At 44.3% G+C, this 15,279-nt stretch overlaps 1 protein-coding gene across 1 annotated transcript; it reads right to left on the minus strand.

Moving 5' to 3' along the window:
• Positions 1-7,487: 7,487 nt before the first annotated feature.
• Positions 7,488-13,679, minus strand: FUT4 (fucosyltransferase 4). The gene has a single exon (XM_070427053.1). It carries the CDS (start codon positions 13,677-13,679, stop codon positions 12,162-12,164), a length of 1,518 nt encoding a protein of 505 aa, XP_070283154.1. The 3' UTR covers positions 7,488-12,161.
• Positions 13,680-15,279: the final 1,600 nt, after the last annotated feature.

The raw sequence follows: 15,279 nt of genomic DNA on the forward strand, positions 1-15,279 counted from the left end.
ATATCATTCTGAACAATGAGTCCTCGTGTGTTAGAGAAAATTATTTTATTTATTTGGTTACTTATTTGTTTTCTGTTCCTTCCATATGGTTCCACCATGAGGACCTGAACTTTGCTGCTTATCCCCAGTAACTAACCAGGGCCCAGGACTTGGCAAAGTATTTGTTGGATGATTGAAGATGCTTAAAGACCATGAGGAAATTCCCATTAGTTTTTTCTTCTCTGCCTTATATTGCCCTATCATTTCATACTTTTCCATAAAGAAATTTCAGGCCAACTCTGTAATCATCTTTTCTAAATGACTCAGCAATTTTAGCAATTATGAGAGCAAAATACAAAATCACTGTTTCGATGCTTTATAATACACAGAAGTAAACTTGAATCTTGCTTACTAAATGCAACTTGCTCACTGCTTAGAGTTTAAGCTGTAGACTAATATACTTAATAAATAAAGCAAGATATTATAACCATAATCCCAAGAGAATGCAAATGGAATTTCAAGCAGAATGGCAGGTTGCTAAAAGTTGATGTCTAAATAATTGTGGTTTATGGTAAAGGCTACATGCATATAGAATTACTCGGCAAAAAAAAGGGCCTTAATAAATCTTTCAAGAGGGAACAGAATATGACTAATTTCCAAGAATGCCATGTAATACTTTTGATTCTCTTAATATAAAACATTTTTTAAAAGTTTAGAATTTTATTAGTCATTCCAGAGTACTACTGGTAAAGTGGTTTTAAATAAAATGAGGCAGAGATAATGGTAAAGACATTCCTTTTTTTTTTCTTCAAGGAAAATGTATCTGTTAAGACTAGGGGAAAGAATAAATATAATGCAGAAAAGTATAAAAAGAAAGGAGAAATTGATTATTTAAAAATCTGTTTTTGTTTTGTTTTTTATTTCAGAGTGAGGAAGGGAGAGAAAGAGAGGGATAGAAACATCAATGATGAGAGGGAATCATTGATCAGCTGCCTCCTGCACATCCCAACTGGGGATCAAACCCACAACCCAGGCATATGCACAGTTTGACTGGGAATCAAACTGTGACCTCCTGGTTAATGTGACAACACTCAACCACTGAGCTAAGCGATTTTTGATTTTTTAAATATATTTTTATTGCTTTCAGAGAGGAAGCGAGAGTGAGGGAGAGATAGAAATATCAATGATGAGAATCATTGATCGGCTGACTCCTGCACGCCCCCTACTGGGGATCAAGCCAGCAACCCAGGCATGTGCCCTTGACGGAATTGAACTTGGGATCCTTCAGTCCACAGGCCAACGCTCTATTCACTGAGCCAAACCAGCAAGGGCAAGCTGGGCGATTTTTAAAATTAGACACTTTTAAAATGGCATCTAAATTAGTGAGTATTTTCTGTTTTATTATGTATGAAGCATGATAAATAGATGCTCACTTAAACGTGTAACAGAAAATACTGAGGGCAAAGTGTTTGTGTCCTGAAAACACAAATAGATAAATTGCTAAATGGAAATAAAGAGGAACTCTGTAGTCAGTCTTACTGACTTACTTACAGGTTGAGAATGAGAGAGCGAAACTGCCTGTGCTACTATGAATTAATCATCCTAATCTCATATCAATCCTTTCCAATGAAGAATAACAGGACTTGCCTGTTTATTTGATGGGGTAGTCTACTCTGGGCTTCCTAAGTGTCCTACCCAAATCAGCAGTATTAACTTAAACCCAAGAATAGCACTACGCAGAGTTGACCTATTGGCCTTTTAGTCTCCTGGATACCAAACCAAGCATGTCAAACTCAAAGACTAACGCGGGCCAAATAAATGAGGCATGCGGCCTGCGGGCTGCATGTTTGACATGCTTGCCTTAAACCATTTCCTTTCCAGTATATCAAGTAAAAAGGAGAGTATTGTCATATATTTAAAGAACAACATAGAAGAAGAATGTGGCAGTAGAATCTAAGTCAACAGTAAGATAACAATTCCTTCTTATTCCTTAGGACATAAAAACCTGAGAAAATATGTTTAAGTTGCACAGTTCAAGATATAAACTTAAATAACCAAATTCTTACCATATGGGTTCTGCGATGGCTTTCATTGCTATTTACCTAAAGGAGTTAAAACTCCCCACATGTAAACCTGCACATGGATGTTTATAGCTGCTTTATTCATAATTGCCCAAACTTGGAAGCAACCAAGATTTCCTTCAGTAGGTGAATGGAAAATAAACTGTGCTATCTCCAAATAATGGAATATTATTCAGTGCTAAAAAGAAATGAGTTATCAAGCCAGGAAAAGATATGGAGGAGCCTTGCATGCGCACTTACTAAGTGAAAGAAGCCAATCTGAAAAGGCTTCACATAGCATGATTCCAACTATAAGACTTTCTGGAAAAGGCAAAACTATGGATAGAGTAAAAAGATCTGTGGTTGCCAGGGCTTGGGGGCTGGGAGGAATGAATACATGGAACTCAAGGGCAGTATGAAACTATTATTGTGAAAACATGTTATTATACATTTGTTCAAACCATAAAATGTACAACACTAAGACTGGCCCCCAGTGTAAACCTTATAAACTTGGGGTGATTATGATGTGTTGATGTAGTGAATATACCATGCTGATGGGGGATATGGAAAATGCAGTAGGCCATGCACATGTGAGGGCAGGGTATCTATGGGAAATCTCTGTACCTTCCCCTCAATCAATGTTGCTGTGAATCTGAAACCACTTTAAAATATAAGGTCTAATATATATATGATAAAAAATTTGTATGCAGAATATAAAGATTTAATGGAATGCTCTTCATCAATAAAAAGGAACTACTGCCTGGCCAGTGTGACTTAGTGGTTGAGCATCAACCCATGAACCAAGAGGTCACTGGTTCAATTCCCAGTCAGGGCACGTGCCAGGGTTTGGGGCTCGATCCCTGAGAGAGGGCATGCAGGAGGCAGCCAACCTATGTTTCTCATTCTCATTGATGTTTCTATCTCTCTATCCCTCTCCCTTTCTCTTTCTCTGAAATCAATAAAAACATATTAGAGGAAAAAGAAAAAAGGAACTACTGATACATGCAACAATACTGAAGACTCTCCAATGGATTAAGAAAAAGAAGCCAGATTAAAAGGTTACATACTGCCCTAGCCAGTTTGGCTCAGTGTATAGAGCATTGGCCTGAGGACTCAAGGGTCCTGGGTTTGATTCCGGTCAAGGGCACATGCCCAGGTTGTGAGCTTGGTCCCTGGTAGGGGGTATGCAGGAGGCAGCCGATCAATGATTCCCTCTCATCATTGATATTTCTACCTCTCTCTTCCTCTCCCTTCCTCTCTGAAATCAATAAAAATATATATATTTTAAAAAGTTACATACTACTCAGTTTCATTTATGACATTTTTTTAAAAAGCAAAGTACTACCATAGATGAGATCAACAGTTATCAAGAGAAGGATGTAGTGGGAGCTGTTTCTAAAGAGGCATGCGGAACATTTGGAAGATGATGGAACTTGACCACAAGACCTGCTTCCTGGATCCTGAAATGGCACAGTGCTACACAACTGAAATGCCTGAAGTGAATTAATTGAACTAACTAAGTTTCATTAGGTTTCAGGCATGCAAATGGAAGATGGTGAACTGAACACCTGAGACTTCCTTCTACTCAAAAACCTATAGAAAGAAGCACTGGCAAAGACCATGTCTCCTATTTGGGATTTGTTCTTGGCAAAGCAAACTAACTCCTTCAATGGTTCCCCTGTTAGGAAACACTCCAAAATTCTTAGCCTTATTTTCAAGGGTCTCCCGGATCAGATCCTGATCTCCTCCCAGAATCACCTCTTAGCTCCCATTCCTGTTCCCCAGCACACCCTTGTCATCTGGTCCAGTTCCTCTAGCCCAGTGGTCGGCAAACCGCGGCTCACGAGACACATGCGGCTCTTTCGCCCCTTGAGTGTGGCTCTTCCACAAAATACCACATGCAGGCGCGCACGTACAGTGCAAAGTTGACTTAAAACTTTAAGTAAAGTTTATTAGTTAATTTTAGGGAATGTTGTGGAGTGAAAGAAGATGTAGTGTTGAGGACTGAGAAAGGTATGTTGAGATGGTTTGGACATATAGAGAGGATGAACGAAAGGAGATAGACGAAACAAGTATACAAGACGAGTGTGGATGGGAGAGTTGGAAGGGGTCGACCTCAGCAAACGTTCCTCAATCAGATTGAGGACGTTTTTAGCAAAGGCCAGCTTAGGAGTACCCTAATTAAGTTAATAACAATGTACCTACTTATATAGTTTAAGTTTAAAAAATTTGGCTCTCAAAAGAAATTTCAATCATTGTACTGTTGATATTTGGCTCTGTTGACTAATGAGTTTGCCCACCACTGCTCTAACCCAAGCATGTCAAACTCATGAGGCGGGCCATGAGTTTGACAAGCTTGCTGAGTTTAACCTATCATATTCTCTCACAAGTATGAGCTTTTGCCCATGCTAGTTCTTCCCAATACATATCTCTTGTACTCACCTCTTAAGGGTACTTGGTAACTTCTCTTCATATTTAAAAATTCAAGATTCACACAAACATTCCTCTAGATCAGGAACATCTGCCCTAATTTCCACTCACTCTTGACACCCTCTTTGAGTTAGACACCCCTCATCTATGCTCCCATTGCACTCCAAACATTGCTATGCCATGATGCTAATCAAGGCAATTGAAAATCATTGCTTCATTAGTCTGTCAGTTCTAGACTGAGGTCTTCTTGAGGGCAGGGACCATGTTTTTCACTTCTGTGTCCCCAGAATCTAGCATAATACCTATTGTGTGTAAATATCTATAATAATAAAAGGGTAATATGCTATTAGATCAGATGTCTTCTGGACATCCTTCCTGACAAAGGCAGGGCCAGAGGGAAGCCAGCCTGGGTCTCTGGTGCCTGCGGACAGCCCTAGAGAAGCCGGTGCCATCAGGAGGCCAGTGCCGGCAGCTGGGGAAGGAAGGCCTACTCTTGCACAAATTTTCATGCATCGTGCCTTAGTCTTAACTAATAATAGACAAACATGTAAATTAACCATCCCTCCGCTATGCTCACCAGCCAATCAGGAGAGTATGCAAATTAACCCAACAAAGATGGCCGTTAATTTGCATATGTAGGGGTGAAGCGGCGAAGACTGAAGGCTCTGTCAGGAGCAAAGGCCTGGGTCCCAGGTGCCGGAGGAAAACTGGTGCCGGCCGCCAGGGGAAGGGAAGACCTATTGCACGAATCTCTTCGTGCAGTGGGCCTCTAGTCTTTATATATAAAAGGCTAATATGCAAGTGTCCCCACGGGAGTTTGACTGGAATTCTATCGCTTGCTATGATGTTCACTGACCACCAGGGGGCGGCATGGAATGAAGGAAGGCCCGGGCTAGCAGTGGAGCAGCCTGCAGCCAGAAGGCCCTGATCAGCCCTGATCGGCCCTGATCACCGGCCAGGCCTAAGGACTCTACCTGTGCATGAATTTTGTGCACCGGGCCTCTAGTATATTATAAAATGAATGAATGACTGGCCCAGCTGGGTGTGACTCAGCAGTTAAGCATTGATTCAAGAACCAAAAGGTCACCAATTCAATTCCCAGTCAGGGCGTATGCCCAGGTTGTGGGCTCGATCCCCAGTAGGGGGCATGCAGGAGGCAGCTGATCGATAATTCTCTCTCATCATTGATGTTTCTACCTCCCTCCCTCTATGAAATCTCAAAGAAGGAGGCTTGATAAAATCATTAGATAAGACTCATTTTTATCTAACAGTAATTCTGTTTGATCACTAAGATGATTGTGCTTATTTGTATTTCAGATTAAGTTTCACATAATGAAACAGAGATTTTGAAAATGTTTATCGAACATTACAAGAACAGAAAATCATAGGGTAAGAGCAGGTGTTCCTAATTGCTAAGAGAGAAAAATCCCTCTAGAGATGAGTCATTTTGAAGATGATGTTAATAATGATGTTTATTTTTAACTGTGGAATTGTTGAAAATAATCAGATAAATATTGAAACCAGAGGCTGGCACACTTGTGCCTTTTGGAAAGACCATTAAGAAGACTTAGTTTCTGATGAAGAAATTCTAGTCCTGACATATAATCCTCTGGCCCTTCTGAGGCTCCTACTGAGTTTGCTTTGTTTTCCCCTTAAATTCTGTGATTCTGCACATGATCTTTCTATGATATACCTTTATTACAACAACACTTATGTGTTAGGATTATCTGTCACCATGTCGGTTTCTCCCAATAGAATAGACACTTTTTAAATGCTAAGTCCTCACCTTAGTGTTATTTACATCCCAAGCCCTGGCACATACCTAGTCCTGGGCGTAGCAGGCACTGAAGCAGCATTTGTGCTGTTGAGTAGTCCATTTCTCCCCTTTTAAAAGTAATTCAGATTAAAATTTTAGCACTTGTGTTCAAATAGGGCATCATTGTTTAGTATATTTAGGTAAGATTCAGTAATTTTAAAAAACATTAATTCAAAGATCTCAAAATTAGATTCTTTACAACTTAACTTGAAATGGTTTTTACAATAGGGTTCCACATGAAACTCTGAAGTGTATCAAATGTACTGAGTCCTTTGACTCTTCTTCAAAGAGTCAATTTGTGATTATGCCTATAAAAAAATAAATTTCTCTGAGAGTGGATATTAAGTACAGTTGAAGTATGCCCATGGGGAATGTTTTAAAAACTGCAATGAATGTGATTTTTCCAAGATGAACAAGAAGCATTCATCAGAGTTCAAGAATCTGTTGTAATTAATCAAGAGATCGTTTTAAATTTCTGCTGAAATGTTAGTTTATTTCTTGTTAAGATCCTAACTTTCCCCGTCAGTGAGTTCAAACTTCCTGATTTCATTCTCCATTTGCCACCAGATGCTGCGTTTCAAGTTGGAACACAGGTTTCTTTTTAGAAAAGTGGCATTGAATGGAGGCTCTGACCCCACTCCCTTATTCTCTGAGCATATGTTCCTCCTTTATCCTACCTCCTTCATTGTCTTACCCTTATCTTATCTTCCTTCTCCTTTCTAATCTCATTTTCTCTTCAAACACTTTACTTGTTTCCTGTTTCCTCTTCACTCCCCATCTATATTCCCCATCTGTTCTACTTTATAGTGCACTGTTGTTTTCATTCATTCACTACTGAATCCTCTTTACTTGTGTCTCCTCCCCTCAAACGGCCGTCACCATTTTTCAAAATCTGTGGTGAAATGGGCCTGTCACTGGCGGTGTGACACTGACATGCCCTTTGCAAGGGAAAGCAGAGGAAATATTCAGTGTTTTTTCCAATTTCATATTTCCCCCTTTCCATAATTTGAGCACCAGCTGTTAAGAAAGATACCTTTGCCAACTATCACATTCCCAGACTTTATTCCACCTCTTTAAAAAATGGCATTTTTTAAATTTAGTGAACAGGAGCTAGAGAGGGCATCTGAGCACTTAGTAAGTAAGATGGAATGAAAGAGAGGGACCTACTACTTACACCCTTGGAGAGATGAGCAAGGAAGACAAGAGGACCAGCCCAATAGAACCTGGTACAACTCAGAGGAGGCAAAGCCTTTGCATTTCAGTTACCCACCTAGAACCAATGAACTTACAGAAAACCCTTGGACCAAGTAAATCCCACATTCGTGCCTGGGAATACACATGATAAACAAAGACTCATTTTCCATTTCATTACTTTAATTATTTTGTCAAAATAACCTGAACACGTACACAGAAATTATTGATTTATTTTAAGAATGTGTAGCATAAAAGTCCCTGAGACACATCCAAGAATGACTTGAAATGGATTCGATGCAATTATTCACCAGACTAATTACCAGGGACCTGGCTCCCTTCCCTGCCATCTAAAGCCTGTGACACTACATCAGTGTCCCTCTCTGGTGCCTGGTTTTCTGCCAGTTTACAGCTGCTGTGTAGTAAGTCATTTCCAGACTGTGAGGAAGGCACGTGGGGAGGTGAATTCGTTCCTAAAGCCCCAAGGTGTCAGTCAGTAGAATGATGGCGAGAGAACTAGAGGTCCCAGGAGGTCTTGTACAGCCCTCTCATTTTGTAGTTCAAGTGACAGAGGCTCCAAGCGGTTGTGCCTTGCACAAGCAAGGCTGGTTCTGCCACTACTAAATGCCCACAGCTAATATCTTCCAGGTGCTTCCTATGTGCGACACACCGTCCTGAGTACTGTAAGTATCTTATCTAATTCTCCCAGCACCTCCAAAAATTGTATATGATTACCCTCAATTAGATATGAGAATATCAAAACACAGAAAGCTTGAATAATTTGTCCAAAATAAAACAACTAGAGGCCCGATGCACAAAATTCGTGCAAGAGTAGGCCTTCCGTCCCCCGGCTGCCGGCACCGGCTTCCTTCTGGCACCCGGGACCCGAGCTTCCCTCCAGCCTGGCTTCATCAGGAAGGATGTCTGGCCTAATTAGCATCTTACCCTTTTATTATTATAGATTAGGAAATCTTGCAAAGCTGGCCTAGGAACCAGGGAATAGCTGCCTCTAAGATTTTTAAGTTACAATTCCTAAGTCCATTCTAAGAAACCCCCATCAGGTAGGTTCTCAAATCCCTTCTATCTCTAAAAGTCTAAAACAGAGTTGACAAACTGACTGCAGCCAAATCCAGGCACCCCATTTGTTTATGTATTGACAACGGCTGCTTGTGCACTACAACGGGAGGTGACACTGCCTGTCCGGCAAAGCCTGAAATATTCACTCTGGCCCTTTATATAAAAAGTATGCCAACCCCTCCTCGAGAGCCTTGGAAATGTAGAACATCCTGTAACTGTATAGCAACTTACAATGTACAAAGCGCCCTGGCATACATCATCACATTTGGTCCTTGTTTTGTAGGGGCATTCCTGCATTATAAAGGAGGAAGCCAAAACTCAGAGTTTATTTAGGGGTAGAATGTGGCAGAACCACTTACCCAGGTTCTGGCTCCAAATTGCAAGCTCTTTCCATGAAGCCTCCCTGTCTCTAAATTACCACCAGGGAAGGGCTTGGACGCTGGGAAGGATCTGTGAATACTGAAAGCCAGTCAGACTGTCTTTCCTGATGCACATTCATTCCAGATGCACTCATGTAATTAGGGTCATCAAGTGCTAAAAATACTCAGTTTGTAATAAGTTGTAAAGAAAAGTTTATGCGTTAAAGGAAGGGCATGGCAATCATAGGAAAGCTACTTTGAAATCTACATGATGCATTTATATACATTTTATATCAGCGCTTGTGAAATTTTAAGCTGCTCAATTTAGAATATGAAAAATAAAATACCATAAAATGAACAACTGCCACATTTGTCTTGCTCTCTGATGAGATTAACCTTTAAAAATATTCATTTCACACCCCAAATTTTCAAATAAATAATAATGCCATTATACCTTCCTCATGCTAAATATTCAATACGTGGTTACTTTTAAATGGACAATAGTAAAAAGAGCATTAGTAAAATAATATTTACTTATATAACTATATAACTCAACCAAAACAAAAACAACATTTTTTTTTTTCAAAGAAAGCATAGTTGGTTTGCAAATTCAAGGTCAGTCTAAATGGCAAAGATTTTTTAAATAATAGGCTTAGCTTTGGGGATTCATTTGAAATACATGAAAGAAAGTCCCTTCCTTTTTATTTTATATAGATTTAATTTTAAACATGTAAATGAATAGTGAGGCACCCTGAAACCACTGAAGGGAAAGAAGGAAAAAATATTTTTTTTTTCCTCACCAATTGAGTAACCACCTTTAAACCTATTTTATTTCCTGACCTGCTCACAATTAGCCGTGGAGTGTTTTCTTGCCCCGTTTTACTGATAAGGGAGATGAGGTTCAGAGTTATTACTAATTTGCTCAAGGTCACATGGCTGGAATTCAACTCTAAGCCAGGTTTCCCTCAACACCTAACCTCTCTCCCACTGCCTCATGTAGATTCCCAATTAACACCAAGATCACTGGCCAGTATCCCATAAATATTCATTTTAAGAATAGAATTTTTCCTTTTTCTTTGTTGGACAGTTAATACTTTGTAATTATAATTCTGCCCAGGCCATAATATTTTAATAAGGAAGTCTTACCCACGGATTTTAATTTCCCCTTTTAAGGATAAAGAGAATTGAACCACTTTTTAGATTTTAGTGATTTTTTAAGTGAGTCTACAACAAATGCAGAGATAAAATTCTATGATTCAACTAATTGAAGAGTCAAATATAAAATTACTCTTCACAGCAGAACCATGTGTAAATCTAATGAATCTTGGACCCTACCCACAATAATTAGTCACTGAGGGTCCTTATTATAATAAATCAAGAAACATAAACTATAACTTTGGGTTGTAAGTCAACTGGCTTTCTAGTAATTCACTTATGGTGTGTGTCACTAAGGATATTGCTTTAAACAAACAAGTTCTGCCAGTTGATTTATCAAAGTTCGCTGATTACTTGTTGGCAGTGATAGATTATAAGAGCCTTAAAGAGAGGGGCCCTGCCTTACATATCTTTGTTTTTCCTGTGGCACCCCAAGCCCAGTGTTTGGCACAGAGTAAGGCACATGATGACACCTATTGAATATACTGCTCAAACAACTTTTAAAGTCAATGCATATATTTTCAAAGTTGGTCCCATGGCACAGTCTCAAGGGCATTAGAAATGTGAGGATATATGTACCACTACACAGACTAAGAGGGGAATCGGCTGGCCCCAAGGTGAATTGCCATTTGGCCTTTAACAAAAGACAAAGTTCATCACAGACACCAATTCAGTTCCATTCCCTAGCAACTAAACATTTAACAAAAAAACTAACAGATCGAAACAAACACTGCCATTAACAGATACCATGAAACTTTTTTCCTTTTGCATGATTCCACAATGCAGTATAATCTTTCACTGTTCTGCGGACAGGGAATGCCAGCACCCCTGAAGGAATGATATTCCAGTTTAAATTTCAGGTCCAGTAAAGACACAAAATAAGTAATTTTGTGGAAAATGACACTGTGGCTTCCTTCTCTTCTGTCTTGTAAACACAGTCTGGTTTTCTGGGAGGTGGGGAGAAGGTTGCTTCTGCTTTATTTTCACATCTGTAATTTTAATATGCTTTTTTAAAAAATCCAGGTTATAGAAAAACATAGACACAGAAGAAATTAGTTAGGGATGATTATTCACATTGTAAAGGGATTCTCCATGAGGTTGTATTAAATACTGAACTCCCCCTAGCGCAGTGAATTTGGGATGTGACTGATAAGCAGCTTGTGGGGCCCTGTTGGCTCAGTTGGTTGAAGTGTCGTCGGTACACCAAGGGTTGTGGGTTCGAGTCCCGGTCAGAGCACATACCTGGCAGTTCTGGTTTGATCCCCAGTTGGGGTGAATGTGGAGGCAACCAATGGATGTTTCCCTCTCTCCCTTCCTCCCTCTAAAATCAATAATAATAAACATATCTTCAGGTGAGGATTCAAAAAAAGAAGGAAAGCAGCTCTTCAAGAACACGTTTGTGTAAAGAGAGGTACACTTATATATTCACCTTAACTCCTCTCCAAGGACAATCCAGCATCTTGTTTCCATTCACTGGCAGGGGAACAAACAGTACTTGTTAAGAAACAGTCAACGGATTCTTGGATGACCCTCCTCACCTTTCTTAGGTGCTGAGGCTTTGAGGAATTCAACCAACAAAGAGAAAGACTTCCTTGTGGCCACAGCCACAGTCCGTCCCACTATCCCATGACAAGGATCTTTCTAAAACCAGGGGTTTGCTGCACCTTGGTCCAGTGAAATGTGAAACGAGCAGCAGTCCCCACATTTGGACTCAGCACAGGCCACAAATATGACCTGTGGCAGATGAGGAAATTCAGAGCAACTGACTCAATGGCTTCTTGTAGTTAAGCTATTTCTTCACCTCTGCACTGGTGAAGTTACAAGGGGAGGACACCCCCCGTCCCCCGTCCCCCTTCAGTCCTGAACACTGATGCCCATCAACAGCAGAGAGAGCCCAACTCCTACTTTCGCAAAAAAAAAAAAAAAAAAAAAATCAAGAACTGAACCGGGATCCTACCCACGCAGCCTTTGTGCTGAGTAACATTGGCAAATCACCTTTTTCCCATAAACAAAACCTTCATCCCAGGATTCTGCATTCAAGGAGATGCACAGCAGAGGATCCAAAAGCTGATGGCTGGGCCTCCCTGGGTGGCTTCACCGCTCGAACCAGCGAGCCAAGTTGCGTTTGCTCTGGGGCCGGTCGCCGGCCCTCTGCACTGCCTGGCAGGCCCGGCACCAAGGCTCGTCCCAGAAGGAGGTGATGTGCACGGCGTAGCTCCGGCGCCAATGGAAGTACCGGCGGTAGACAGCTGGGTTTCGGTCGAGGAAGAGCAGGTAGGCGGCCAGGGCGGAGGCACTAGGGAAGTCGTCCACGTGGATGAAGGCACCGCGGGGCACAAAGCGCTCATAATTGGCACGGTCGGGGCCCAGCACCACCGGCACGGTCCCAGCCAACAGCGAGTTGCGCCAGAGCTTCTCCGTGATATAGTCCAGATGCTGCGAGTTCTCAAAGGCCAGGTAGAACTTGTAACGGGCCACCGTGTGCAGAAGCCCGATGTCAGGCACCGGCCGCCGGGTCCCACCCTTGCCGAACACGTCCACGGGCACGTGCTGGCTCAGCTGGTGGTAGTAGCGCACCCGGGCCTGGCGCTCGTCCCAGTTGCTCACCACCCAGGCCACCAGCCCCCGTTTCCGGGACAGAGGGGGGACCAGGCCTGGGGGCTGGTCGCTGGGATGGGTCCTGGGGTAGAGGTAGCCATAAGGCACAAAGACGTCTGAGTCGGCCCGGTAGGACAGCGTCCAGTTGAAGAGGTTACCTGCCAGGCTTCGCAGTCCCGGGGAGTGGGAGGGCGACTCGAAGTTCATCCACACCCAGCGCTGGCCCGGGGGCCTGTGGCCCGTCGTGGCCAGGGCTTCCTCCGCCTCGTTCAATACCCGCAGCTCCAGCTCCTCTGCCGAGCGCACGCGGACGCCCCAGGGCGGGGGCCAGTCCAGGGGTCCCTTCACCAGGTCTCGGTGGTGGAAAAGCACAGCCTGGGCTTCCCCGTAGGCGGCACGGTCCGTGAGCAGGCGGCAGCCGCTGATGTTGAAGCGCAGCCAGCAGTCGGGGGGCGGCCTCGTGGCGCTGCGGCGCCCCGCGAAGGGCTCCCACCACAGCAGCACGCCCACCGGCCGCGGCGGGGCCGGGGAGACCCAGGGCAGCGGCGGCAGCTGCCCCCAGCAGGCGTAGGCGGCCAGAGCGGTGCACAGCAGGCCCGTGGCCGCCAGCGCCGAGGCGGCCCGCGGCAGCCCCCGCACTCCGCGCCGCCCGCAGCCCGCCGGGCCCCAGCGCACCCCCATGGCGCGCGCAGACTGAGCCGCCGCCGGCCGCGTGTCCGCAGGCGTGGAGCAGCGGCGCCCGCTCTCATACTGCCGCTGCGCTTCCAGCCGTCGTTGCCGCTCGCGACCGGTCCTCGACCCGGAGAGGGCGGGTCCCGGATCCCAAGGTCCGCAGAGCCTGCTCCCCTCCCCGCAACTCCCCGCGGGGCGCGCCGCCAGGGCGAGGTGAGCGGGCGCGGCAGGCCAGCCGGGCGCCGCCCCGTCCCTCCCCTCCGCGGCGCCCCCGGCCCGACCGGCCCGGCCAGGCCCCGGGCGTTTCCTGCTGCCCCTCCACCCATCCCCCTCCCCGGCCATTGCTCCCGGACTCCCGGCTGCGCCCCGCAGGCTCATTCACCCGTTACTCCGGATCGTGTCTCCCCGGGGTCCCAGGCCTTTCAGCGCCAGCCCTGCACACCGCTCCAGCCTTGCGCCCGGCCCGCCCGGCCCTTCCAGATCCGCCCCAGCGCTCAACCTCTGTGGCCCGAACCCACGCCTTCGAGTGAGGACCCGGCTCACGCCTCGGTGCGCGCAGGGAACCAGAGACTCTCCAAAAGTCGCTACGGCGCGAGGGCGGGCGCAGGTACGGCGGGAAGGCGAGCCTGGGGTGCCGACCCTCCTGGCTGAACGGAAGATCGGAGTCCACTTCCTTCCTTACGGCTCTGCGGTGGCCAGCGACGCCTGCCGGAGAGAGCGATCCCGCGAGTCGGCGGTGACCTTGACCTTGTGACCCACTGAGACAGGCCAGATGTCTTGCAGAGGTTTTGCATTTTGTGAAACCAAGTTTGAAGGTTAAACCCTACTGCCGTAAGAACCTCCCCTTTGCCTACTGCCCCAGCAGAGGGTAGGGAAGAATAAAACGTTTTCTGAACAATTAAAACCTTTCTCTCCTTTGCTCCCCCACGGAACACTTCAGACTGCCCACCTCACAGCATTCTTTGTACTAGGGGTAGGAGGACTCATTAAACCAAAGATAAAGATAAGATGCTGGAGACCTTTGTTCTCAGGGAGCTACCTGCCTATTCAGTGAGGTGAATGAATGTACATCACCGTTAGTTTTACTAAGCACTAAAGAAACAATTCCCGCATTTAAGATTATGCAGAACACTCTGGACTATAAAAGGATGACTAAGATAAATATTATATCACCAAGCACGCTGTCCTGATCAGGTTTATTCATGAGGCAACAATCCAGGCATCTACTCCTCCTATGGCTTGAATTTGAATTTCTGGGTTTTAGCCTTTTATTCAGCAAAATTCTAAATAGGCTGTGGATGAGCTGTTGACTTAAGGAGAGGAGGCAGTTTTGAGAAAACTTTTAGTAGATTGCAGCTGTGCATTGGTGATGGCCCAGCCCAGTGCCATATAAGTTACAGAATGTTAGAAGGGGAAATAGACTTTCTGGGAATGGGGCCAACCTGTCAGATGTTTTTAATGTTATGCATACGGAAAATAAACTTGGGTTTGCTGTTTGGATTTTTTGTGAAGAACTTTTTCATTAAAAATCTCAAGTCAAGCCCTGGCCAGTGTGGTCAGTTGGCTGGGCATCTTCCCAGGCACCGAAGGGTTTTAGCTTCGATTCCCAGTCAGAGCACATGCCAGAGTTGTGGGCTCGATCTTTGGTGCGGGGTGTGCAGGAGGCAGCTGACCCATGTTTCACTCTCACACTAATGTTTCTCTCCCCCTCTCTCTTCCTCTCTCTAAAAATCTAAAAAAAAAAAACAACTCCAGATTGTAAATGCTTCTATAAAAAATGGTTTCAGGTGGCCCTGCCTGTTGGCCTGAAGTAACCATTTGGGAGCTGGTGTGAAGTGCTCTGACTATTAGTATACCCATCAACCTAGTAACACTTTCTTCTACACACTAACACCTTTTATAATGTTTCTATATTTTTTTATTTCATAGAATCATTTTCAAA

This window comes from Myotis yumanensis, unplaced genomic scaffold (genome assembly GCF_028538775.1).
Source record: "Myotis yumanensis isolate MYYU_CA2020_CCGP unplaced genomic scaffold, mMyoYum1.0.hap1 SCAF_10, whole genome shotgun sequence".
NCBI lineage: Eukaryota > Metazoa > Chordata > Mammalia > Chiroptera > Vespertilionidae > Myotis > Myotis yumanensis.